The sequence below is a fragment of the Camellia sinensis genome, chromosome 15 (assembly GCF_055761805.1).
Source record: "Camellia sinensis isolate YWXY chromosome 15, ASM5576180v1, whole genome shotgun sequence".
Taxonomy (NCBI): domain Eukaryota; kingdom Viridiplantae; phylum Streptophyta; class Magnoliopsida; order Ericales; family Theaceae; genus Camellia; species Camellia sinensis.
Window position 1 is genome coordinate 92,525,459 of NC_138975.1, and position 27,903 is coordinate 92,553,361.

General features: G+C 41.0%; 1 protein-coding gene and 1 pseudogene across 3 annotated transcripts in view; one reads left to right on the top strand and one right to left on the bottom strand.

Annotated features, from left to right (window-relative positions):
• ATM (Serine/Threonine-kinase ATM-like protein) overlaps positions 1-27,903 on the top strand; it is a 177,529-nt gene that overhangs the window by 72,485 nt on the left and 77,141 nt on the right. For all 3 annotated transcript variants that reach the window (XM_082907876.1, XM_082907878.1, XM_082907877.1), the window contains exons 32-36: positions 12,446-12,567; positions 12,655-12,724; positions 12,883-13,010; positions 14,622-14,763; positions 14,845-14,985. In XM_082907876.1, coding sequence (XP_082764002.1) covers positions 12,446-12,567; positions 12,655-12,724; positions 12,883-13,010; positions 14,622-14,763; positions 14,845-14,985 — 603 coding nt within the window. The remainder of the gene's footprint in view (positions 1-12,445; positions 12,568-12,654; positions 12,725-12,882; positions 13,011-14,621; positions 14,764-14,844; positions 14,986-27,903) is intronic.
• Positions 18,523-19,360, bottom strand: LOC145812745 (protein PHR1-LIKE 3 pseudogene; annotated as a pseudogene).

Genomic DNA, 27,903 nt, shown 5'->3' on the forward strand with positions numbered 1-27,903 from the left:
TGATGCACGTATCTTCGAGCTTTACCAGGATATAGCCCAGGCCTCTCAGTCCTCTCTTAGCCTTTTTGTAGCTAAATTTTTTGGATATCTTCGGGCTCGTTGGGAGAAACTTACTCAATATGAGTCTTTGACTGACCTTTCACTAGAAACAGCCTCTCTCGTGTCCAAGAGGCTTGCCCGACAGCACACTTATCAGTTTCTCATGGGTTTAAACTCTGAATTTGAATCTTTTTGAATTCAAATTCTAAACACATCACCCGTGCCATCTCTTTATGAGGCTTTTGCCATTATTGACAATGATAATCGTCGCCAACGATTGGTTCAGCTTATTGTTCCTTCAGTACCTTCAGTTTTAGCAGATCAGATGGCTCTTGCTGCGAGTTCTAGTTCTTGGAGTTCCACCAATTCTGTTACTTGTCATCATTGTGGTGCGCCTAGACATGTCAAAGCCCGTTGCTTCAAACTTCATCTTGAGTTGAGGCAACGCCCTTCTCGTCCTCGTGGTCCTGTTACACATGGTTCTGGCTTTGCTCGCATTGCTGCTTTGGTGGAAATTACTCTTGCTTTTAAGCCTCCTGATGTCCCTAATCTATAGCAATTATAGACTCAGATTGGTTAGCTTTAGGCCTAACTTGGGCCTCTCCCCACTGGTTATCTTGGTCCATCATCCTCTACTGCCACCCTTGCTATAGGCACTTCTATTGCTTTCCATGTTCGGTCTACTAGTCTTTCATGGATTCTGGGGCTAATGATCATATGACTGGTGAGTTTTCTTTTCTTTCCTCTCCTTTACCTACCATTGCTACCCAATTTGTGTGTCTTGCTGATGGTTCTTGCTCTTTTGTCCAGCATAAGGGTGTTGTGTTTTTATCCCTTGATATCACTTTATCTTCTGTGTTACATGTTCCCAAGTTTGGTTATAATCTCTTATCTGTTAGTCGTCTTGCTAAAACCTTTAATTGCGTCGTCATCTTCTTACCTTTTTCGTGTCTTTTACAGGTTCTGAGTTCGAAGAGGATTTTTGGTAGGGGATATAAGCGTGATGGGCTATACTACTTTGGGGATCCACTGGACTAGCCTTTTTCGACTTTAGCCAGTTTTTAGGTGTCTGTTTTGCCTGCTTCTATATCTTGTGTTTTTTATATTCAAACTTTAGAGTTATGGCACGCCTGTATAGGTCATGTTAACTTTCAATATTTATGTCAACTTTTCCCGTTATTAAATAAAGCTTGTAAGGATTCTAAATTTCATTGTGTTACTTGTGAGTTGTCTAAATATATCCATACTAGTTATATACCACATATGACACGTGCCCCTAGTGCTTTTGACCTTACTCATTTTGATGTTTGGGGTCCCTCTCATGTTCCTGCTTTTTCGGGTCATCGTTATTATGTGACTTTTATTGATAATCACATTAGGTGCACTTGGGTCTATTTACTTCGCTGCAAGTTTGATGTGTTTCCCATCTTTGTTCAGTTTTTGCAAATGGTTAATACACAATTTTGTACCATTGTTAGGAACATTCGCTCTGATAATGGTGCGGAATACATCTCCAATAAATTTTGTTTTCACCTTAATCGAACGGGTATTCTTCAACAACTTATATGTCCTCGGACCCCTGAACAAAATGGTGTGGTTAAACGTAAAAACCGTTATATTATGTATGTCGTGCGTTGTCTTCTTCATGGTTTGAGTGTGCCTAAGTCTTATTAGCACATGGCTGTTCTTACTGCTGTCTATCTTATTAATATGACTCCTAGTTGTGTGTTACATAGCCTTACTCTATTTCGTATTCTTATGCCTAATACTACCTTTTTTCCTCTTTTGCCTTGTGTTTTTGGGTGTACATGTTTTGTTTAGGACTCGCGTCCCACTCGCACTAAGATGACAAGTCTATTTGTTGTGTCTTTTTGGGGTATTCTTCCATGTCTAAAGGTTATAAATGTTTTGATCCTGTGTCTCGTCACTTTCAACATACTTTGGATGTTATGTTTTGTGAGGATCTTCTTTTTTTTTTTGTCCTAACCCCTTGTTGTAGGTTTCCCCTTTAGATACTCAAAGTGTTCTCCCGGTCCCCATTTTGGATGAGGTTGCCCCTCCCCCTCATCCTCCACCTTTGCCTCCTTTCCCCTTTCCCTTGTAGGTATACTCTCATTGCCCTCGTACTCAGCCTCCTCCTGCCACCTCTTCGAATCTTGGATTAGATAATTTTTCCCCTTTACATACATCTCCTTTCCTTCCTTGTAGTAATCCTCCTCGGGATCGACATTCCTCCAACCGTTGGGGTTATCTATGTAGTACTAATCATCCTATTTCCCAGTATTTCTCATATGACAGGGCTTTTGACTCATATCATTCTTTCCTTGGCAAGCTTAAGTCCGAGTCTATTCCTCGGTCTGTGTTAGAGGCCCTTCAAAATCCAAAATGGGTGGAGGCAATGCAGACTGAAATGGCAGCTTTAGAATAGAATCGTACTTGGGATTTGGTTCCTTTACTTTCTGGTGAGAGTACTGTGGGTTGCAAATGGGTCTTTGCTATTAAGTACCTACCTGATGGCTCCATTGACCGTTATAAGGCCCAGTGTTTTTTAAGGCGAAAAGCGAACCGAGGCGACAAGGTCTCCTAACGCCTAAGCGTGAGGCGACGAGGTGAGGCGAGGGCTTCATCGAATCGAGGCAACCATAAAGAATATTTTTTTTAAATAAATATTATAGACAAAAATATAAATATTTTCAAGAACCATCATGCATTTATCATTCCAAATACTAAATATCCATAAACAACAGAAAATATTTAACAAAGACAAATACAATCCACCAATCCAAAGGTTCTAATTGAAATTAGTGTTTCAGCAAAATTAATTGAAATTTTTTCAGCAAAATAATTATATTATTAACACAGCAAAATAATTGTAAAATAACAGAGCAAAATAATTAAACAATTGTAAAATCAATTTAGTAAAATTAATTGAAATGTTTTTTAGCAAAATAAATAAGAAGAGAATCAAAACAAGAACAACGGAAGAAAAAAAAGGGAGGGGGGGAAGAAGAAAAAAAAAAGGGGGTTCGAGGAAGAAGAAAAAAAGATGAAAGGAAGAAGCAACAGCAGGAGAAAAGAAGAAAGGAAGAAGAAGAAGCAGGTACTCACCTCCTCTTTCAACTGGAACGATGTCGGAAGTAGGTAATCAGCGAGATTCTTGAAAGCAATTATCGATTGGAACGATGTTGACTAGGGTTTCGACTTCTTATTTAGTAGAAAGCAATTATAAAGTGCAACGCATGTCCACAAAAGTCATTCAAATCAAGGGCCTAGATTTTCGAACTGAAAGCAGACAAAAAATGGTGAAGCGACGCTTCGTATTGCCTTTCGTTTCGACACCTAAGCCTTGCTTCATGCGCTTCGACTTCGCTTCATCATTTCGCCCCGCCTCAGTGGGTGTGAAGCGCTAAAGGGTCGCCTCACCTTGCTTCGCGCTTTAGCGAGCGCTTAGTCGCACCTTTAATAACACTGGTAAGGCCCGCTTAGTGGCCAAGGGCTTCACTCAAGTTCCTAACAAGGATTTTGGTGCTACCTTTGCACCAGTCTCCAAGCTTGCCTTTGTTTGTCTACTTATATCTCTTGTGGCATCTCATTCTTGGCCCCATTATCTGCTTGATGTCAAGAATGCCTTTCTACGTGGGGATATTCGTTAGACGATTTATATGGCACCTCCTCTTGGTTTTCGAGCGGAGGGGGAGTATTCAGGGCAAGTATGTCGATTGCGCAAGTCTTTGTACGCCTTGAAGCAGTTTTCACGAGCTTGGTTTGGTCGTTTTAGCTCAGTCATCATCTCCATGGGCTTTGTTCAGTGCCATTCAGACCATACTTGCTTTATCTGTTGTAATTCTGCAAGTCAGTGGATAGTCTTGTTGGTGTATGTGGATGATATCATTCTTACCGGTGATGACTCTATAGGCATTGATCAAGTAAAACGGGAATTGGGACACACCTTCGATATTATGGATTTGGGGAATGTCAAGTATTTTCTAGGGATTGAGGTGGCTCGCTCACAGCAGGGGATTTTTTTTATCTCAAAAGAAGTATATTCTTGACTTACTCAAGGATATTAGTATGTTGGGGTGTAAACTTGCTTCTGCTCCTATGGATCCCAATGTTAAGATCACATCAGAGTCTGGCGAATTACTAGAGGACCCAGGTATATATCAGCGTCTTGTTAGGCGTCTCATCTATTTGACCAATACTAGACCTGACTTGACATTTGCAGTTAGTGTAGTTAGCCAATTCATGCATGCACCTCGTACAGAACATCTTGATGTGGTTCATCACACCTTGAGATATATGAAGAACTCTCCTGGCTTGGGATTATTCTTCATAACCCTCAATCTGGACTCTCCTGTTTTACTGATGCTGACTATGCAGGATCTATAGATAGGCGTTCTGCTTTTGGCTTCTATACTTTCTATATTGATCATGTTATAACATGGAAAAGTAAGAAGCAAGCAGTTGTTTTTAGGTCTTCTGCAGAAGTTGAGTATAGGGCTATGGCACAAGGTACTTTTGAGATTCTATGGCTGTGTTCTATTTTAGCAGAGTTAGGATTTGAGGATACTGCTCCTGCTTCTTTGTTTTGTAACAATAAGTCTGCTATTATGTTGGCTTCTGATTCTGTCCTACATGAGCGTACAAAGCATATAGATGTTGATATACATTTCATTCGAGAAAAGGTTCGGATTGGTATTGTGAGACTATCCTTTGGCTCTTCTTCTCAGCAGTTAGCAAATATGTTCACCAAGTCTGTAGGCCCAATATTGCTCCAGTCGTCTATTGGCAAGCTGCGTTTATTAAATATCTTTACACCAGCTTGAGGGGGGAGTGTTGAAATTAGTAAATAGTGATATTATAATTATGGTAGCGTTGGAATTAGGAAATAGTAATATTGTAATTATGGTAGTGTGTATAAAATTTGTGATTCACAGATTGAATACCTTTTTTTTATCTTCGTTTCTTATTTTGTAATATTGTTTCATTATAAATACAAGGCTCTACCTCATTCATAGGTAAGCCAAAACAATTCTTTTCATTCTTTTTTTTTATGGTGTGGTTGATTGATGAATTGTAAGCGAACTTGGCTAAAGGAATAGTACCATCCCAACTCTTGGGATGATCTCCCGCAAGACAACTCAACAAGTTGCCAAGACTTCGATTCACTACCTTCATTTGGCCTTCGGTTTGAGGATGAAATGTAGTGCTAAAGTTCAAGTGAATGCCAATTTTCCTCCATAAAGTTCTCCAAAAGTGGGCAAGGAACTTTGTATCTCTATCGGACACAATAGAGGTAGGTACCCCATGCAAGTTATAGACATCCTTGAAGAAGAGTTTAGCAATATTTATAGCATCTATGGTCTTCTTGCAAGGTATAAAATGTGCCATCTTGTAAAAACTGTCCACAACCACCATAATAGAATCACTCCTCCTTTGTGTAGGAGGTAAACTCAAGACAAAGTCCATACTAATGCATTGCCAAGGACCATCCGGCACCAGTAAAGGCGTATATAATCCTGCATTAGTTGCAGTCCCTTTGTTTCTTTGACAAATTTGACACTGTTTCACATGGTTGCCCACATTCTTGGTCATTCTCGGCCAATAATAAGCATCTTGAAGTAAGCCAAGGGTCTTGGCCTTGCCAAAATGTCCTAATTTGTGATGTCCAATCAACAAATGCATTCTCAAGGAACAACTAGGCACACAAAACTTAAGGCCATGGAAGAGGAAGCCATCTCTAGTCATGTAGTTTGGATAAGTAGCCCTATCCCGCCTTTGCAAATCATCAAAAATCTTGGAGAAGGGTCACTTGCATAGAATGTACGAAACTCATAAAAACCCAGAACATCATTCTTCATTTCAATCAAAAGAGTCGTTCGTCTACTCATACTATTGGACATTTTATTAAGAACCCCTGATTTATGTCGCAAAGAGAATGTAAATTGTTGCAAGTAAGCCACCCATTTGGCATGTTTCTTGTTAAGATGGGATTGGCTATTGATGTACTTGAGGGCCTCATGGTTGGCGTTGAGCACGAACTCTTTACAAGCAAGGTAGTAGCTCCAATGCTTGATGGCTTGGATGATGGCATAAAATTCCAAGTCGTAAGTAGAAAACTTGAGCTTAGCCCCAGTCAACTTTTCACTAAAAAAGGCAATTTGCCGCCCCTCTTAGCTAAGGATGCCACCAATGCCCAATCCCGATGCATCACAATCAAGATCAAAAGTTTGTTAAAGTTCAGTAGTGCCAAAATTGGAGTTTCGGTAAGCACCTTCTTCAAAAGTTGGAAGCTATTGGCGGCCTCGTTGTTCTATTCAAAAGTCTTAAGCTTGGGAATGTTAGTTAAAGGAGCAACAAGACTACTAAAGTTCTTGATAAACTGTCTATAGAAGGTAGCCAATCCATGAAAACTCCACACTTCATGGATACTAGAAGGAGTTGGCCAATCCACAATTGCCTTGACCTTTTCCATGTCCATAAGCACCCCATGAGAAGACACAACATAACCCAAGAAGATGACTTGATCAACGGCAAAGGTACACTTCTTAGTGTTCCCTCAAAAGTTCAAAGACTTGCCGAAGGTGGCACAAATTCTCTTTCAAGCTCTGACTATAGATCAAGACATCATTGAAGTAAACCACTACACAAACATCCAAACGTGGATGCAACATTTGTGTCAAAAGTGCTTGTAGTGTTGGTAAGTCCAAATGGCATCACAAGTCTATAGATCAAGACATCATTGAAGTAAACCACCACACAAACACCTAAATGTGGATTTAACATTTGTGTCAATAGTGCTTGGAGTGTTGGTAAGTCCAAATGGCATCACAAGTCCATGAGGTGTTTTAAAAGCCATTTTCCACTCATCACCCGACTTAATGCCGATTTGATGATGGCTGCTTCTAACATCAATCTTAGAAAACACCTTTGATTCAGCAAGGCAATCCAACATATCATCCAATCTTGGAATTGGAAAGCGATACTTGATGGTAATTTTGCTGATTGTACGGCTATCCACACACATGCACCATGATCCATCCTTCTTAGGTGTCAAAAGGGCCAGAACACCACAAGGATTAAGGCTCGACAGGATATACCCTTTAGCCAAAAGCTCTTTTACTTGCCGTTGCAACTCCTCTTTCTCCTTAGAAGACATGTGATAGGCCGGTTTATTTGGAAGCGCTGACACGAGTACCAAATCAATACGATGTTGGATGTCACACATGGGAGGCAAATCGGGAGGAACCTCTTGGGGAAAGACATTGGCATACTCTTCCAAAAGAGTAGTCACATCAACCTTTTCCTTAGTAGCATCCGTGTGCATAATCGAAACCAAAGCCAATATAACTCCAAAATCCTTGAGTTTCTTCCAAAAATTCTTTGGGAGAAATCAAGGTGGTAGAACTAGAAGATTGCTTAGAAGCAATCTTCTCCTTCATTGGAAGCAATGTAAAATGGCTTTCATCCTTGAGAATGGTGCAAGTGTTCTAATTGCCATCATGCAAAGATTGCTAGTCATATTGCCAAGGACACTCAAGTAGAATGTGACAAGCATCCATAGGCACTACATCACACCTTACCTCATCAAAGTACTTTTTCTAGAATAAAAAACAATCAAACACCGTTTGGTCACTTTGATCTCATTGCCTTTCTTGAACCGAGATAGTGAATAAGGATGTGGATGGTCCTCTACCGGAAGGTTGAGTTTGGCCACCTGCTCTTGAGAAACCACGTTCTCACAACTTCTACTATCAATGATCATCTTACAAACACGTTAACCAATATTGCAAGTGGTAAAGAAGATATTGGTGCGCAACCAATCTTCTTGGCTCTCTAGCTGTCTTCTTCAACATAATAGCAAGACCCTCTTCTTCATCACTATCTCCACTAATTTCAATATTGTCCGAAGTGTTATAAATTGAAACACTCTCATAGTCACCATGTTCCTCAACTTTTTCAATAAGAAGTGTCTTTCTCCGCCTAGTATGCACATTCTTGTGGCAATAAGAAGATCTATGGTCCAGTTCTCCACACTTTAAGCACTTGAAAGTTCCACCGTGAGGTGGATTTCGGTTTCTGAAAGCACCATTAGGACGAGGAGCTTTAGAGGGCTGTTATGAGCTGGCCCTTGAGCTGATTTGTTTCTTGATTGATGTAATGGGCTGTTATGAGCTGGCCCTTAATTCATCATGTCTTATGGCACTCCTGTAATTATGCTTTATTTCTAATATAAAAGGGGAGGAGGTCTCACTCATTCCCTATATCTTTCTCTTCCCTAAAACTTTCAGATGCAACACAAGAAATTCAACACAGATGGATTGAAGGCTTCAAGAATCACTTACCCACAAGTTGAATAACCCAGGTTGATTCAACAGTCTGCAACATGAAAGTCGAGATTAACCAGCAACCAAGCTTTAAAGGAGAAAAAGTCGACTGTAGAAGAAGTTCTTCTTTGATCAACCCAGGTCATAAGAACAGCATGGAATCCCAGATTGTAAATCGTGATTGAACCAGAAATCGCACCCCAACAATGGACCAATTTCCAAACCAAAAACCCCAATCCAACCGCGAAATCCAGTTGTGAAGTTGAAATTCAGAGGTTGTGATCTTTGGGTCAGGGACACATTCAAGAACTGAGCTCTCGATGACGCAAGTTAGATCTGAAATCCAAAGTACCTTCGAACGCGACTCAAGAACTCGAATCTAGGTTGAAATCATGATGATTCCAGAGGCTTTGAATCGATTTTGCGATGCTCATCTTTCGTGATGGAGAGTTTAGCTGTAACTTTCGAAGTCTAATAGATCAAGATTCACTCGCGAGTTGATCTGCAAAGTCCTTTCAATCAATGACAACAAAGGCCCAAATCAGGTAGATGAGTTCCATAATAGTGAATTAGGTGATCAACCAATCAGCATTAGAGATATTAGGATCAAGACCTAATGCTCTGATCCCAAATGATGATGGGCCCAATCAAGAACATGAGAGAGAATTTAGAGAGAAATATCTCAATCAATCAATGTTCAATATCTAAAAGTTAGTTACAAAGTGGTTTTGCCTCTTCTAGATATGGGCTACAATTTCCCTCCATTAACTATCACATGTGCACATGATATCCTACATCACTCTTCCTACACATGTAAGCTGGGACCAAAACAATAGCATTCACACTAAGTGTTATGATTTCTGGTTCAAACCCCCTTTCTCTTTGTTGTGTTTGCTTCCCCTAACCTGCCCTTCTATTTTGTAATTTTTTCTCCATTTTAACCCTAAACTAGCACTGAAAAGTTTTTCAAAAGATTGGATTCTAGCCCTTCTGATTGAGTCGCAACTCCTGATATCTGCATTTTTTTTTTGTTGGAAATACGATGGTGGAAAATCTCCCTTGTTGGTCCTCCACTCTTTGGATTGCAGTTCTGTGGCTGCTTTAAGTTGTTAACACTGTTATGATGTTTGCATCTCATTCTCCAAGCCATATTTCTTCTTCTTTTGTTTTCAATTTTTGGTTGTTTTAGGTCTGGTTAGTGGTAGGGGGTAATTTCCATTGCATGGTTTGATCTGGGGTTTCAGTAAAGAGAATGTTCAATGGGTGGTGGCTTTTGCTTTTGATAATAAGACTATTAGAGAACGCGCCAATGCATTGTGGTTTTTGGGGCCATTTTATGTGATGTGCTAAGGTTAGCGGTTTACTATTGAATAGGTTAATCTATTTCCAATATGTGTCTATATACAACATTATCCATATATAAACAAATATATGTGTATATATATCTTAATTATGTAGTTTTTATGATATTAATTGGGTTCTAGTCTTTGTGGTTTAGTACTTCCACTTTGTATTGATTTATTTTTATTTTCATTTGGACATGTTTAATGCTATTTAAGTTTATTTGGTGGAGATTTCAATCGCTTAGTAAAAGATAAGCAAAGGTACATGAGGGTACATTGTGGATTTGATTTTGGTGAGTGAAATGAGGCCGAAGAGAGCAAGCTATTTAAAAGAGAGTACTTTTAATAATTTTTAAAAGTGGGTCGAATAGATTATTTATGTAAAGTTTGCAAGGTTATTTACAGAGAGATTTGAACCTCACAACCTAGGCTAACAATATTAGATATAGACATTAAAGGGCAAAATAAAATTAGAAAAGATATTCAAAACCCACAAATTAGATGGTGGAATCTAAAAGGTGAGAACTTGGAAATTTTTAAGAATAAAATGTTAAAAGAAACAAAGTGATGTTTGAAAGGTGATGCTAATGACATGTGGAATATATTGGTGGTATGCATTAAAAGAATATCGAAGCAAATCCTTGGGAGTATCAAAGGTAAAAGACCTTAAAAGATACTTGGTGGTGGAGTAGTGTGAGATACAAGCTGTACTAGAAGCAAAAAGTGAATGTTTTAGAAAGTAGAAAAAGGATAAAAATGAGCAAAATTTTAAGAGATACAAGTTGGCTAATGAGGAGCTTAAAAGGACAATTAGAGATGGTAAGTTAAAAGCTTTGGACAATCTTTATACTAGGTTAGATGGTAAAGATGGAGAAATGAATTTACAAACTTGCTAATTTTAGAGAAAGGAAAACAAGAGACTTCAATCAAGTTATATGTGTAAGAACTGATGACTAAAGGGTGTTAGTGAAAGATGATGAGATTAAGGAAGGGTCAAAAAGTTATTAATTGTTTATTAGGTTCCATCAATGATAAGTTTAAGTCCTTACTTATTTGACTTTAGTCATGGATGAACTAACTAAACACATTTAGGATGGATTATGTTCCATGGTGTATGTTGTTCGTGGATGTTGTGATTTAGTAGATGAAACCATGGAAGGAATTAACAGTAAATTAGAAATCTAGAGAGAAACACTCAAGTTAGGAGGGTTTAAAATTTGTAGAAATAAAATTGAATATCTCAAATGTAACTATACACTTCGTTTGGTTTCATGGTTTGGGAGGGGAAGTGAAGGATTTGGAGGGATAAAGTTTGTTAAAATGATGCTTGGATTAGTTTTAATGAGGGAAATGGAAGTGCATGGAGGGATTATGAGAGGTAGAGAGTAAAAACATTTTAAGCACTTCACTTCCTCTTCAAAATTAGGAGGAAATGGAAGGTAAGTGAAGTGCTTCTCATAATTATATATCAAAAATACCTAAATAAATATCTCTCTCATTAATTTAATATTATCTAACCAAACAAGAGGAAAGAGACTTCACTCCCTTTCCTTCTCACAACTAACTCTTCCCTTCACTTTCGCTTCTCTCAATCCATACAGTGTGTAGTAATAGTAGAAGATAATGGAGAAGTGAAGATTAATAACAAATCATAAGCATTCTTTGTTGCCTAGGATCGATTATTAATAAGGGTGGTGAAGTTGGAGATGGACTGAGACTCTCCCCGCCTTGGACAGCAATTCCTGCACTTGATGTCAGATCTCCTCATTTTCAAATGGGGATAAGCAATAAGCCACTTTGCAGGGTAGACTTGCTCCTACCAATGTGATCCACATAATCAAAATAGGTTGGCTTGGCTCAAGTGGCGAAGTGCATAACGCATATTATGTGATCGATGAATACTAACAAAATTGAAAGGAAAATTTATAGAACAACTATAAGGCCAATGATTCTTTATAGGACAAAATGTTGGGCAACTAAGAAGTAGTACGTTCATAAAATGAGTGTAGTTCTAATAAGCATGTTTAGATGTATGTGTTGTAGGACTAGGAAATATATAATTAGAAATGAATACATTCGTGAAATAGTAGGAGTTTCACCAGTTAATATAAGTCATGCTTTGAGAAGTGTCATGCTTTATTAAAAAAAAATAAAAAAAAAATACGATTATTGTGATGCAATCGAAATGCAGTAAGAATATCATATTAAGAGAGAGAAGACAAATCCCCAGCCTGGGGGTAAACCCCTTGGGCTAGAGAAACCAAAGCAATTGGCTCTAATCAAATCTATATTCTTGTAACAAAAAAACAAAGCAAAATAGATGTTACATCTGCTACATGGTCTTGGGTAGATTTCACCCCAAAAGCTTTTGGTGTGAGTTCTACTCAAGACCGTGTAACAACATCACCTATTTATAGACCACAACTAACAGGACACTAAACCCACTAATCAGACATTTGCATACAACTCATGACATGTAAGCATATGACTAATTTTTGACAATTATGGCATTTATCCTACAACATCATATTGAGTATCATGTTATGATGAATACTAAAAGTTTGGTTCATTTTGGTGCAACTATTAGATATGGTGCATATTTTTGACTTGGTTATATTGGGATTGTAACCTGTTAATACTTCTGATATGTATTTTATTTTCTATCTATCTTGATCAAATGAAGTAAATTGTCCTTCCGTTTCCTTAAATTTTCTTTTGCATTTTCTCTGCTTGCAGGTATCTATTGTCAGCCACGTTTTTTCTCTAGCTTCATATGCCTCAGACCCTGTGGTTCCTTTCTTTTCCAGAGAAACAATTGTTCATGCAATTCAAACAGTTGTTGATGGATTCCTGGACATGTGAAATACTCTTATTGCACCCTTTGGTTTATGTTGTTGGGCTGTAGCTGCTTTGCATCTAAGTGACTTCTTACTGTGTTTTTGTAGGGAGGATTGTCCTAGAAGTTTTGGTGTTGTCGACAAGATGAACATTTTTCGCCCTGATAGAGTTTTTATGGTGATGATTCAATCCCTCTATTATCTAGATTTAATATTATTTGAGTATTTCCCCCCATGCAACCTTGTTTTATTTGTTTATTTTCATCTAAAGTCATTTAATAGTGGCAAACACCTGTCGTGTACTTTCTCAAAGCATCTACTGTCATGATTGTGCAGTTCATCATTGAAATGCATTACAAAGTTACAGCAGCAGTTCATTATAGACACAAATGTCATCGGTTGGCTGGAATTGAGGTTCTCGTTAGTATTCTTGGGCATAGAGCTGCACTTCCGAGCACTTTTAAGTGAGTTTACTATTATCAGGTCTCAATTTGGTTAATTAAAGGATTAAAATGAAAGAAATTAATTCAGCTTTCAGTCTTCTATGATGATGGATATGGTTAGATCTGTACAGTCAAACTGTACACAGTGGGCAACTTTTATATTGCTTTGTGTTGTGAAGCTCAAATCATCATATTCCTTTCCCTTACCTTTGGCCTTCAATCAGAAGTTAGATCTATAAAATAGTGGCTGTACAATGAAGCAACTAATTTCTGAAAGTGCTACAACCTTATGCTTTGGAAATTGTCAATTTCAGCCTGTTTGCTTGTACAATATTTGAAATTTTCTCCTACCTTTTATAAAATCTAAACCTAGAAACTTTTTGTTTTAAACCCCCTACAAAATTAATTTTTGGCAACATTATCTGATCTTTCCTGGTTTGTCCTGCATCACTTTGGTTTTTGTGCTTGGCTCTTCTAACTTGTGCTGTAAGTGAGCATTGGATCTTCTTGATTCACTTTGACAATTTTTTTTGTGACCATGGCATATCGGAGGGATTTTTTTCATGACATTTTGTAGTTAATTTGAGGAAGATTTTGTCTGCTTGACAGAAGAGAAGCCATTTTTATCTTTATGTGTATGTCATGCCAATGCAAAATCAGAAAGCAACACTGAGTTTTAATATCACAATGACATGCTGCAGTTTTCTGCATCATATATATACATGTATATTTACTTATTTAAAGCATAATTTGTTGTCTTCAAAAATTTGCTTACCAAGACTTTTACATTAATTTTCTGTACTATTCAAGTGTCTGGTCCGCTTCCTCTTTTCTTTTTCTTTTTTTTCTTTTCTTCTATTCCTTTTCTTCCTAGTGCAAGCAACAAGTTGTGTTTTATTGTTTCATCATGAACTAAGTGGAAGTGACCATTGTAATGTCATGTCAGCTCAATTTCCTCTAGTTAGCAAACTCAAGGTTGCTCAAGCTCAACCCTTTCACAGAGGAAGCTGATAATTTACGTTTGAGCTGGACTCTATTACTATGGGAGCAAGCTCAACTAGTTTTAATTGATCCACGGACAAGTGAAACTTATGTCAGAGCTAGCTGATAATTTATGTTTGTGCTGGACTCTATTACTATGAAAACATGCTCAACTTATTTTAAACGATCTGAGCACCAGTGCAACTTGTGCCTCTTGGTGATAGTGTAGCCCCACACTTCCAGTGGGTGAACTTATGGATTGCCTTCCTCAAAGTGCAATCCAATACAATTTTAAGAATTTGGCGGTTTGGAGAGGTGTACATTTAGTTATTTCTGTTGAGGGCTTGGATGTGGTTGATTTTAGCTTTATTAAGGGCTGTTCCAATGTTGTTTCTTTTTCTTCTTTTTTTTTTTTTTTTTTTTTTTTTTTTTTTTTGGGGGGGGGGGGGGGGGACATTTATAGATTGCATCCTGTTTGTTGAACAAATTTTCTACAATTTTAAAAACATAAAGAAAAATAAGAGAATTTCTGACATTACGTTTCGATTATGGCAGCTTGAGTTAGTTTTCATGATTAACACGACTATTCTTGTTTAATGGTTTGTTGACTTCAGTTTTATGCTTTATGATCTAATGTTTGACTTCTTACAGTTATCTTTTCAACTTGGTGGGGCAATTTGTTGGTTGTCATGCTTTACAAGATCAATGTTGTCATATCATTTCCTCATTGCTCCAATCATTTAGAAGCAAACCATCAAAGGAAACTGCTAGGGTGCTTGGTGAACAACTTCAGGTTTATATCTTATGTCATTTCGTAGTTTATTTTTGTTACATGTGCTGATGTTTTCTCGTTAACGTTTGCTGTGTTATGCAGTTTTTGGTGTCCAAGTTGCTTGCATGCTGCATTCCTCCGGAATCTAACAGTGATCTTTCTGGCACCCAATCATCTCAAGTTGTTTCATTGTTTAATCAGCTTACTGTGGATTCTGACCCATTGCTACATGATTACATCAAAGTATATCTCTTCTGCTCCCTAGCCATAGAGACGTGTCTCTTCTGATTACAATAAAATATTTATTGGGTGCGGGGAAATACTTGTTTTTTAAGTAGGATTTTAGCTTCTTTGATCACTTTGATTTGATTGAAATCTAAGAAGCACGGACACTGTTAGAATAATATCTTTGTTATTGTTCCCCAAGTTTGATTTTCCCTAAAACAATCACTTAAAATAAAGTTGTGTCATGTCGGACATTGTGTTGTCTATCAGCACAACACATCACTCGTAGGACACTTCTCAACATCTGTCAGACACGTGCAAACATGTCTCACTATTTTTATAAATTCTCTGGACTTGGACATGCTTAGGACAGTTGGGAACACGTGTCTATTCGGTTGGACAGATGAAACATATTACATGTTTGAATGAAATAACTTGAAATCTAATGATAAAAAAGTCAACTTTAATTTATATGTATTTTTCTCTTTTAGACTTAAAATTATTATCTTTGACTTAAATATTCATATTTGAGATAGGATCTAGGATATATAGTGTTGGCGATTTTCGTATGACAACGCTCGAGACTTAGGAATGTGTTGTAAATTGTAATGGAGTGTGTTGAAAGTGTTCAAATTGAAGAATTAGATCAGCGGTTGCAGACATCATTCCGTTCCTACCCTCATAGGTATATTTGCATTTTATGGAATGTTTTCTTAGAACACTCGTGTTTTCAAAGTGCACCAGTTTTGGTCTTTTTACATTAGATGAGTATTACATTGGTCTTAGGGTGTTTTTCTAGCAAAATTTGGTGAGTCTGCCAATTTTTCGAGATATTTTTAAGCGATCGATCCCTCACAACGGACTGATAGGGGATGGATTGTTAGTGTCGAGCTAAAGTAGTTATTTTTCATTCTATAATGTAGGGATCACTTGGGGATTGATCACCTCTAGGGAGAATAAGCCTAATTTGACTTGTGTTAGGTTTTTGACTGCTCTTTTCATATATAAAGGACTCTAAATTGTTTTTTCGGTGAAAGCCTTTTATTTTGAGCAGCTCTAAGAGTTCTTTAGAGAGTTTAGTGTGTTTTACAAACTTAGCATCTTTTGGGTAGCTGACAGAATATGAAAAATCTCTTGTTAATATTCAACCAAAGAATTTACAGAAATATATAGGAAAAAACTAAGGTATAAAAGTAAACTCTCCTAAGACCTTATCCCCATAAATCTGGGATATTAACATTCTAATTATAGGACATATACATAGATATATACACAGCTGTAATACACATTTTTCCCATCTACTGAGCTATCAAATCTTCATAGTCTATTTATACCATAATTACCGATTCTAACCCTCCCCCTCATGCAAGTGAGTGGATATTCTCCACTCCTAGCTTGTTCACGATAGATTGAAATACAGAACCATTCAATCCTGTAAAAAACATTGATGTATATTATTGATTGATGTATTGATATATATGTTATGGTTACAATGATTCCTATATATAGGAGAGGGTGAGTGTGTAGTAGGTGAGGAGTAGGTGAAGTGGAGGTGGTAGTGGTGTAGTGGGTTAGGTTTAGTGGAGTAGGTGAGGTGGTAGTGGTGTAGTGGGTTAGGTTTAGTGGAGTAGGTTTAAGTGGGTGAAGGTTTAGTGGAGTAGGTGAGGTGGATTTTAACAGCCCCCCGCAAACTCAAGGGGGATAGGAACTAACAAACTTGAGTTTGGAGAGAGTAACAAAACAAGAAAATACATAAAAATAAAAGAGGATAGGAGACACTGTATGGTCGTGTCAGACTGTTGGTGAAGACACTGTATGGGGTGTCATAACGTTGTAGAGGACACTGTATGGTGGTGTCATAATGGTGTAGAGGACACTGGATGGCGGTGTCAGACCGCTGTAGAAGACAGTTTATGGGGTCATGTCGGACCGTTGTAGAAGACAGTTTATGGGGTCATGTCGGACCGTTGTAGCAGACAATGTGGTGACAGTTGTTGTGACAGTTTACGGAGTCTTGCTGGACCCTTGTAGAAACTAACCGGAATCAATGTCGGGACAGTTTACAGAGTCTTGTCGGACCCTTGTAGAAACTAACCGGAATCTATGTCGGGACAGTTTACAGAGTCTTATCGGACCCTTGTAGAAACTAACCGGAATCTATGTCGGGACAGTTTACAGAGTCTTGTCGGACCCATGTAGAAACTAACCGGAATCTATGTCGGGACAGTTTACAGAGTCTTGTCGGACCCATAAAGGAGCTAACCGGAATCAATGTCGGGACAGTTTACAGAGTCTTGTCGGACCCTTAAAAAGTCGCATCCTCAAAAGGTGTGCCTAATTTTGTCAAAAGGCGTGCCATCAAAAGGCGTGCCCAATTCATCAAAAGGCGTGCCATCAAAAGGCGTGCCATCAAAAGACGTGCCATCAAAAGGCGCGCCCATGTTGTCGGCGAGCGTCGAGCGGCGCATGATGCGCGTGTCTGCCGCTTCGTCAGGGTCTTTATAAATCGAAGCGGAGGCTGAGGCTGGGAAGCATAACAAACCAGTCTGAAACCTCTGAACCTTTGCAGTCTGAAACACTCTGTAAACACTCTGTAACCAACCCGTCTCTGAAACACTCAGCAACATGGCCTCTTCTTCCCGTCCAGCTACCCAAAACATGGCCTCCTCGTCCCGTGGTCTGCTCACGCTCTTTCCAGAACTGAACGAGCCCACAAGAGAAGTAACTGGTGCGGTGGCCAGTGAACCTCAACCAAACACCTCTGTGTTTGCTCCGTTGAACTTTTCGATGCGGTCGGTGGAGTAAAAAATGGCAGTGCAAACGGACATTGAAGCCAATCAGTATACTTTGAAGTCCTGTGTGGAGACGATGACGGCAGTCACAAACTTGTCGCACACAAACTTGTCGCACCGGCTGCAGAGCAGGACAAATGAGGTGCAACAGTTAAACTCCCAGCTGGCTCTGCTCCAACGCATGTATAAGGATGCGCGAGCAGAGATAAGTGTGCTAAAGGCGGAAAACAAGGAGCTGAAGCGGAAGGCCACCGTGATGTTCCGATTTGGAGGGCTGCCATATGCTGCAGTGGAGGAGCAGGGAGTAGTGATCATGCCCAGTGGAGTGGGAAACACGGAGGCAACACCGGCAAGGGCCGCCCAGGACGGAGGCAAGAAGAAAAGACCGGCGGCAGAGTAGAGAAGAAAAAATCCCGCCTGTGGATGAGGTTGTTTGTTTCCTTTTTTTTTTTTTTTTTTTTTTTTTTGTTTTTTTTTTTTTTTGTGTGTGGTGTAAAATGGTGATCGGGATTGATCCCGGAGATGAATAAAAATGGGTGTTGTGCAAATTTGTAAATTATGTGTTTTTTTTTTTTTTTTTTTTTTTGTAAAAAAGAAAAAGATAAAATAAGATAAATAAAGGTAAAGTGGAGGTAGCGTGAAGCAGCATGAGTGGAGAAGGGTGGTGTGTAAAGTTTGAAATGTAATGATGAAATGTGTGTGCGCCTCGTGAAGCAAAGCATCTAAGAGCCCACTGTTTGTTAAAACCAAAGAAAAGAGAAAATTAAAAGTTTATTTCTCAGCAGTTCGTCCACTCCAAAGGGATGGAATCACCATTGCTAAAGAAGGGCCGTGGTCTCTTTTTCAGTGCAGCCACCGCCTGAGAAGCCATACTACCCATTGGAGAAACGAGACTTCCATTGGAGGTCAAGCAACTGTCAACAGAGCAGTTGCCGAACCGAGCAGGCAGATTAGAAGCAATCTTGTTTTCTATAGACACGGCAAGTTGGGAGAGAGAAGACATTTTTAGGGTCTCAACCGGGACCATCCCATTACAGTCATTTGAAACCTTGATCGCCAGTTCTGAGAGCTCTTCTCTGGCTGCTTCAAGCCCAGCAGTTGCAGCAGCCTGGTCATTCAGAGCTTTACAAGCTTTCTCGAGGATTGACTGCAAGTACTTGCCTTGTGCTTCAATCCGAATTTGGAGACGACGCTGAACCTCCAGCTGTTCATGCAATCTTCGCTGGACCTCCATCTGTACTCGCAAAGCCTCAGTAACCTGGAAGCCATCATTTAAATCTTGAGCTAGTTTTGATGATGATGATGTACATGAACCAGTGTCTTGACTCTCAGCAATGCAAGACGCATCTTTAGAGCTGTCAGGTAACTCCTTGCATGATTGCTTCCCCAAACGATATTTCTGAAGATGTGATTTCAAGTGATAAAGGGTAAGACCCTTTACCCCCATTGTTCTCATAATTGTCTTAGGTGTTGCTTTGTCGGGTCCACCGAGCTGAGTGACAGCATCGACAAATCTCTCATGGAGCTCCGAAGTCCATCGGAGTCGGGGCTTCGGATCCGTGGTCAAAACCAAGCATGCGTCCCCAGGAAGATTGGTACCGTCGAGATATAGCGATCCCGGGTTTACCCTTGTTGTATAGCGATCCGGACATGTGTCCGTGGATGTTGGTAGTTGTTTATTATCTTGTTTACATCCTTTCTTACTTTGTATTTGAGTTATAGGATGTGTTGAGCGGGTTTGTTACAGGTTGGTTGAGTTTAGAAACCAAAACTAGTTGCCCAGATTTTTGGCCTGTACGCTCGAGCGGAGGTGTTGGCGCTCGAGCGTAGATTACATCCATCCAGTATCTTGTTGTGCAGTGTTGTGAGCTCGAGCGTAGGGTTGGGAGCTCGAGCGTAGGTCTGTTTCTGCAAAAGTGCTGAGCGAGTGCATTCTGCGCTCGAGCGGGAGGTTGGCCGCTCGAGCGTAAGTCTGTGAGTGGCCGCTCGAGCGGGGTGTTTTACGCTCGAGCGGAGACCTGGGTTAAAGACCCGAAGTTGTGACTTTCCAAATCACTTTTTGCTTTCTCTTCTCTCTCTTACTTTTCCAAAATCACCATTGTTGAGCCTCTCACTCTAGACTCTACCTTCTCTCTAGGTTTTGATCTAGTAGGAGTGATTTACTCACCTTTGGCCTTTACAAAAAAGTTGTTGATCGTCGAGGGCTTCATTTTAATCTGAAAATCTCGGGTTTTGGAGCACGTTGGGTTTTGTCGTCTTCTCCTTTGGGACTCCGAATTTGAGGTAGGGATAACCTACTCCTCTCTATGGGTTTTGTCTTTAAATTTTGGTATTTTGAGATGTTGGGCTTGGTTTAGTAATTTTGTGAAAGTTTGGGGCTTTTGTGTAATTTTACAAAGGTTGGGGTTTCATTCATAATGAACCTAGATGCATGTTTGGCATAGAAAAATGGAATGATTGTTGAATCATTGATGGAAATGGAACCTAAGGGTTGAAATGGTAATTATGGAAATTGGCCTAATTACATTGTTTAATTAATTGGGATAATTAATTGATGAGAAATGAGGAAATGAAATGTTGATTGAATATCCATTTGTGCATTTATTTTCTGTTTTAGAAATAACTGCTTTGGGCTATCGGTAGAGGATAGTCGTGATTGTTGTAGACAATGTATGTTGATTAGGCAAACTGAAACTAATCAATGGAATGTGTTATGGAACTTAACAGTTGCTAGAATACATTAATTGTTTGTATTGTGTGATTGTATATAGAACCAATGTGTTTATATACGTTATGTGTAGAGGAGGAGATAGGGGATGTACTCCGCGGTTTAGGGGAAGATAGGGGATGGACCTCTAAACCGGATAGGTATTTGGAGGAGATAGGGGATGTACTCCGTAGACAGAGCTCATATGCTTGTCTAGAGAAGTGAAGATAGAGCTCATATGCTTATCTTTGTGAAGTATGAAGTGTGGATACAGCTTGTATGCTTATCTGTGGATATTGTTGATATACATATCTGTTATGAAGTGTGGATACAGCTTGTATGCTTATCTGTGGATATTGTTGATATACATATCTGTTGAGAATGTGGATATAGCTTTTATGCTTATCTGAATGTGAGATATAGTTTTTATACGTATCTGTGGAAATGATGATAGAGCCAGCATGCTTATCTGTTGAAAAGGGGAAAATGAAAAGTAATTGGGACTTGTAAGTCGTTGACATAAATATGTAATTTATGTGATTGAATCAGTGGTGACCAACTATCAATTGCTAATGTTTTAGTCATTGTCCATGGTTGGTTTAGTGTATTTCTACTGGGCTGTGGCTCACCCTATATGGGAATATCATTTTCAGGTACAGGAAGCATGCCACCTCCAAGGACATAGCTGGGAGGCTAGTGGCGGGCATAGTTTGTCGTTTTACTTTTGATGTATTACATGTAATTTCAAGCCAAGGGCTTAATGTGTAAACGAGTTAGACCTCTTTGTTGTAACCAAGTGTTAACTTGGAAAGCTGTAAGCCCGTAGGGCATTTTGTTATGGGATTAACATGTAATACTTATGTAATGGAATTCTAATGAATGATAGAAGGTGGTTAGTTTATCTATCAACGCTTGTCTTATTTGTTGGGTTTAATGTTATTATTTTGAGGGCGTTACAACTTGGTATCAGAGCGTACCGGGTTCGAATACTTTGGGTACGTGGGAAGTGATTAGGATCACAATGGGTTTGTCTCGCTTGATAGAGACTTAGATGTAGTACCATATGCTATGTGCTTATTTGATAACATGCTTATGTGACTATGTGGGTATGGGATTTAATTTCTAGGATGTTGATTGGATCCTTGAGTTTCTGGGAGTCTTGTTGGAAAAGCACTTGATCAATGCTGTTTCTAACCGGAACTCTAGTAACGTCTCGGGACTATCATTATCCGGAAATGAAGTTCGTAAGTGCTTATGTGTTTATGTGCTTATGTGGAGTGAATTACAGTTGTCCATGTATTAGGACGTGAGTGATTAGTTTCGGCACACCTATGAATGTGCTAACGTTCTGTGTTGCCTTTATTAGGATGTCAGGACGAGGAAGAGGTGCTAGGCGTGGTAGACCTGCGAGGCAGGAAGTACCGTTACAGGGTGAGATTCCGGCAGTGCAGGAGGGAGTTGGGCAGGCCAATGTGGCCGAGCCAGTAGGTCAGCAGGCTATGGGTGCCTTGGCCAGAGAGATAGCAGGAGCTTTAGGTATTCTTAGAGCTGGGAATCAGGCAGCTGAGTCAGGGCCTTCCTTCTTGAAGAGGGAGTTCTTTCGGTGTAATCCGGACGAGTTTATCGGGGATCCTAAAGAGCCGCTTAAGGCAGATGAATGGCTCGAACAGACAACGAAGACGTTTGAGATGCTTGGCATCGAGGACGGAGCACTGAAAGTGACCTTGGCATCCTTCCAACTGAAGGGAGACGCGGGTCAATGGTGGAAGTACGAGAAGGCTCGTGTTGGTGGTACTTGGGAGGCGTTTATAAATGCTTTTCAGGAGAGGTTTTTGTCTGCAGTAGCAAGGGAGAAGCTGAGAGATCAGTTTAGCCGGCTTAATCAGCAGGGCTTGTCAGTGGCCGAGTTTGAGGCTACTTTTACCAGTCTGTCCAGGTTTGCACCTGAACTGGTGGCGTCTGAGGAACGCCGTTGCTATGAGTTTGAGCGGAAGTTGAGGCGGGGCCTCAAGTTGAGAATTGGTGGGTCTTATATTCGAGAGTATAGACACCTAGTGGATGCTGCAGCTCATATGGAGCTTATGATGCAGGAGGAGGATGAGAGCCAGAGAGGCTCCAAGAGGAGCCAGGATAGTCAGAGTGATGGCAGGAGGCAGAGGGGTTCTAACCCTCAGCAGTCTCAGGGTGCAGTCTCTAGATCGACCTTTCCAGTGCCTAGTGTAGGCTCGGGGAGAGGCAGTCAGGGAGAATTCACTTGTTACAAGTGTGGCCAGCTGGGTCACAAGGTTTCTGTTTGCCCGCAGAAGGGTGGGGGTCAGAAAGCTGCTTCTTCTTCAGCTAGACCGCCGAGTCAGAGTTTGGGCAGGGGGCAGCTCTTAATTTGTTATCAGTGTGGACAACCTGGGCACATGAAGAGGTTTTGCCCACAGTTGAGTGCCACTTCGGGAGCGTCTGGTTCTAGGCAGACGCAGGGTTTTCAGCCAGCTCAGTCTGTGCAGGCCTCGAGGGCCAATCCGGGAGCTTCGTCATCCCAGTCTGTGCAGCAGTCTTTTGCTCCGAGAGGTGAGCAGGTAGACCAGGGGCCTACGGGGCGCGTGTATGCTGTTACCGCGCAGGATTTAGTACCAGCTCCATCAGTAGTGAGAGGTACTTTTCTGTTTTGCAATTCAGTTGCTAGTGTGTTGATAGACACGGGTGCATCTCATTCTTTTGTATCTGCTGCATTTGCATCTGTTTTGGAATTGGAGTTAGCACAGTTAGCATCTCCTATTTGTGTGGTATCGCCTTTGGGTGGTGAGTTGATTCTGAAACAGGGTGTTAGAGGATGTGATATAGAGGTCGCCGACTATAGGCTTCCTTTTCCGTTTGTTGTCATGCCCATGAAGGGTTTTGATGTTATTTTGGGTATGGACTGGTTATCGTCATACCGGGCTGTTATTGATTGCTACCGCCAGAGGGTTACATTGTGTACCTTGAGCGGGGAGTGGTTCCATTTCTTGGGAGACCGGGTTGGTAATGTTTTGCCACCGGGGTATGATTCGCGAGGGCGAAGTGAGCTTAGTAGTCTATTTGCTAGCTTTGAGAGTGGTGGGAGTGGTGAGACCCAGCATGTATTGCCGAGGGTGGTTTGTGAGTATTCGGATGTCTTTCCCGAAGATCTTGTTAGTTTGCCACCTCACCGAGAGATAGAGTTCTCTATTGATTTAGTGCCTGGTACGGCGCCGATTTCTATGGCACCTTACCGTTTTGCTCCAGCAGAGTTGGTTGAGTTGAAAGTTCAGCTCCAGGAATTGCTAGATAAGGGCTTTGTTCGCCCTAGTGTTTCACCGTGGGGAGCACCGGCCCTCTTTGTTAAAAAGAAAGATGGTGCCTTGAGATTGTGTATAGACTACCGGAAGTTGAATCGGGCTACGGTTAAGAATAAGTATCCTATGCCCCGTATAGATGATTTGTTTGACCAGTTGAAGGGTTCCCGTTGTTTCTCTAAGATAGACTTGAGATCGGGTTACCATCAGTTGAGGGTCAGGGAGGAAGATGTTCCTAAGACGGCATTCCGTACGCGGTATGGCCATTACGAGTTTCTGGTGATGCCATTCGGGCTTACCAATGCACCGGCAGTCTTTATGGACTTGATGAACCGGATTTTCCGGGAGTTCTTAGACCGATTTGTGGTTGTCTTCGTGGACGACATCCTTATCTATTCGTCTTCTGAGGAAGAGCACGAGGAACACTTGAGAGTGGTGCTTGAATTACTTAGAGCCCATAAGCTGTATGCCAAGTTTGGGAAGTGTGAGTTCTGGCTGAGGGAAGTCAAATTCTTAGGCCATGTGGTATCCGGGGAAGGGGTGTCTGTTGATACATCCAAGGTTGAGGCAGTGCAAGATTGGGCACAGCCTAAGAGTGTGTTTGAGATCCGCAGTTTTCTGGGATTAGCTGGGTATTACCGTCGGTTTGTGAAAGATTTCTCCAGGTTAGCGTCACCGTTGACTAGACTGACTCGGAAGGGAGTCAAGTTTGTGTGGAGTGAGACTTGTGAAAAGTCGTTCCAAGAGTTGAAAGTTAGATTGACCACCGCTCCGGTGTTGATTATTCCGGAGAGAGGGTTGGGTTATGCGGTTTATTGTGATGCCTCACGAGAGGGTTTGGGTTGTGTGTTGATGCAAGAGGGGAAAGTGGTAGCTTATGGCTCTCGTCAGTTGAAAATACACGAGAAGAATTACCCCACACACGACCTAGAGTTAGCAGCTGTGATCTTTGCCTTGAAAATCTGGAGGCACTACCTTTATGGTGAGAGGTTCGAGGTATTCTCGGATCATAAGAGTTTGAAGTATCTGTTTACACAGAGAGACTTGAATCTGAGGCAGAGGAGGTGGATGGAGTTCATCGAGGATTATGATTTTGAGTTGCATTATCATCCGGGAAAGGCCAATGTTGTGGCCGATGCCCTTAGTAGGAAGACCATTAGTGATGTAGCTTGTATAGCCATCCGGGAATGGGTGATGTTGGGAGCACTTGGCGAGTTTGATTTGCTACTGGGCGAATCTGTCGAGGCTGCGGCCTTGTTTTCTGTTGTTGCGCAGCCTGCACTTGTGACTAGAGTGTTAGAGGCACAGAGAGGTGACCTTGAGGTAGAATCCCTCCGAGAGAAGATCTCCAGTGGGAAAGTTGAGAAGGGTTTGACGGTGTATCCCGACCTGAGTGTGAGATACCGAGACCGTTTGTTTGTACCGGAGTCTTGCCGAGAGGAAGTACTCCGAGAGTTTCATCATTCGCGCCTTGCGGTGCATCCGGGAGGCACTAAGATGTATCAGGATTTGAGCCGCCAGTTTTGGTGGCGGGGTATGAAGAGAGATGTGGCTGTTTTCGTATCGAAGTGCCTTACTTGCCAGCAAGTAAAGGCTGAGCATCAGAGGCCAGCGGGTTTGTTGCAACCCTTGCCTATTGCCGAGTGGAAGTGGGAGCATGTCACTATGGACTTCGTTGTAGGTCTTCCGAGGACTCAGCGGGGTAGTGATGCTATTTGGGTGGTTGTAGACCGGTTGACTAAGTCGGCGCACTTTATGCCTATGCGCGTGAGAGATTCGGTAGATCATCTTGCCGATTTGTATATTCGGGATGTAGTGAGATTGCACGGGGTTCCAGTGACGATCGTCTCAGATAGAGATCCTCGTTTTACTGCTAGGTTGTGGCAGAGTTTGCAGAGTGCCTTGGGCACTAAGTTGACCTTTAGTACGGCCTATCATCCTCAGACTGATGGGCAGTCCGAGCGTACTATTCAGATCCTCGAGGATATGCTTCGGGGTTGTGTCCTGGACTTCAGTGGGACGTGGGAGAGGCACTTGCCATTGGTAGAGTTTGCCTACAACAACAGTTTTCAGTCTAGCATCGGTATGGCACCGTTTGAGGCCTTGTATGGCCGACCGTGTAGGTCTCCAGTTTGTTGGGCCGAGGTGGGTGATGCACCTTTGTTGGGTCCGGAGTTGGTTAGGGAGACGACGGAGAAAGTTGAGCTTATCCGTAGGAGGCTTGTTACAGCCCAGAGTCGACAAAAGAGTTATGCCGACCGTAGGAGGAGGCCTTTGGCGTTTGAGGTAGGTGATCATGTCTTTCTGAAGATATCACCTAGGCGAGGTCTGATGAGGTTTGGGAAGAGTGGGAAGTTATCCCCTCGGTTTATTGGTCCTTTTGAGATCCTTGAGAGGATAGGTGAGGTTGCTTATCGGTTAGCCTTACCGCCGCAGTTGTCCGGGGTACATGACGTGTTTCATGTGAGTATGCTTCGGAAGTATGAGCCGGATCCATCACATGTGTTGGATTGGACTGATTTAGAGGTAGATGAGGATGCCTCGTATGAGGAGAGACCGGTTCGGGTCTTGGATAGGCGGGATCAGGTCCTGCGTGGTAAGACCATTCCTTTGGTGAAAGTCTTGTGGAAACATCACGGAGTGGAGGAAGCCACTTGGGAACGTGAGTTGGAAGTCCGAGAGAAATATCCGGACTTGTTTGTTAATATGTAATCTTGTCTTTAAATTTTACATTTTGTTGAACTTAAGAGCCTTTATATATGTCTTAAGTTGTGAAACATTGAGAATGTTTTGACTATAGGTAGTATGTTTTGGAACTTGCCTCATATGGAAGTTGAATGTAACACTATATATGTTGAATATATTGTTGACATTGGAAAGTTAGTGCATAATGTTGGTGCATGTTAATAATACATATGTTGTTTACATAGTGTGATATGCCTCTTGTTAAATGGAGGGGGTGACCGGTAATGGGTCGGATTGTTGAATGTTAAAGTGTAACATTGTTTAAAATAGAGGAAAACTTGTTTTTGAAAACTTGTGCTTAATTTCGGGGACGAAATTCTTTAAGGGGGGGAGGTTATAGCGATCCCGGGTTTACCCTTGTTGTATAGCGATCCGGACATGTGTCCGTGGATGTTGGTAGTTGTTTATTATCTTGTTTACATCCTTTCTTACTTTGTATTTGAGTTATAGGATGTGTTGAGCGGGTTTGTTACAGGTTGGTTGAGTTTAGAAACCAAAACTAGTTGCCCAGATTTTTGGCCTGTACGCTCGAGCGGAGGTGTTGGCGCTCGAGCGTAGATTACATCCATCCAGTATCTTGTTGTGCAGTGTTGTGAGCTCGAGCGTAGGGTTGGGAGCTCGAGCGTAGGTCTGTTTCTGCAAAAGTGCTGAGCGAGTGCATTCTGCGCTCGAGCGGGAGGTTGGCCGCTCGAGCGTAAGTCTGTGAGTGGCCGCTCGAGCGGGGTGTTTTACGCTCGAGCGGAGACCTGGGTTAAAGACCCGAAGTTGTGACTTTCCAAATCACTTTTTGCTTTCTCTTCTCTCTCTTACTTTTCCAAAATCACCATTGTTGAGCCTCTCACTCTAGACTCTACCTTCTCTCTAGGTTTTGATCTAGTAGGAGTGATTTACTCACCTTTGGCCTTTACAAAAAAGTTGTTGATCGTCGAGGGCTTCATTTTAATCTGAAAATCTCGGGTTTTGGAGCACGTTGGGTTTTGTCGTCTTCTCCTTTGGGACTCCGAATTTGAGGTAGGGATAACCTACTCCTCTCTATGGGTTTTGTCTTTAAATTTTGGTATTTTGAGATGTTGGGCTTGGTTTAGTAATTTTGTGAAAGTTTGGGGCTTTTGTGTAATTTTACAAAGGTTGGGGTTTCATTCATAATGAACCTAGATGCATGTTTGGCATAGAAAAATGGAATGATTGTTGAATCATTGATGGAAATGGAACCTAAGGGTTGAAATGGTAATTATGGAAATTGGCCTAATTACATTGTTTAATTAATTGGGATAATTAATTGATGAGAAATGAGGAAATGAAATGTTGATTGAATATCCATTTGTGCATTTATTTTCTGTTTTAGAAATAACTGCTTTGGGCTATCGGTAGAGGATAGTCGTGATTG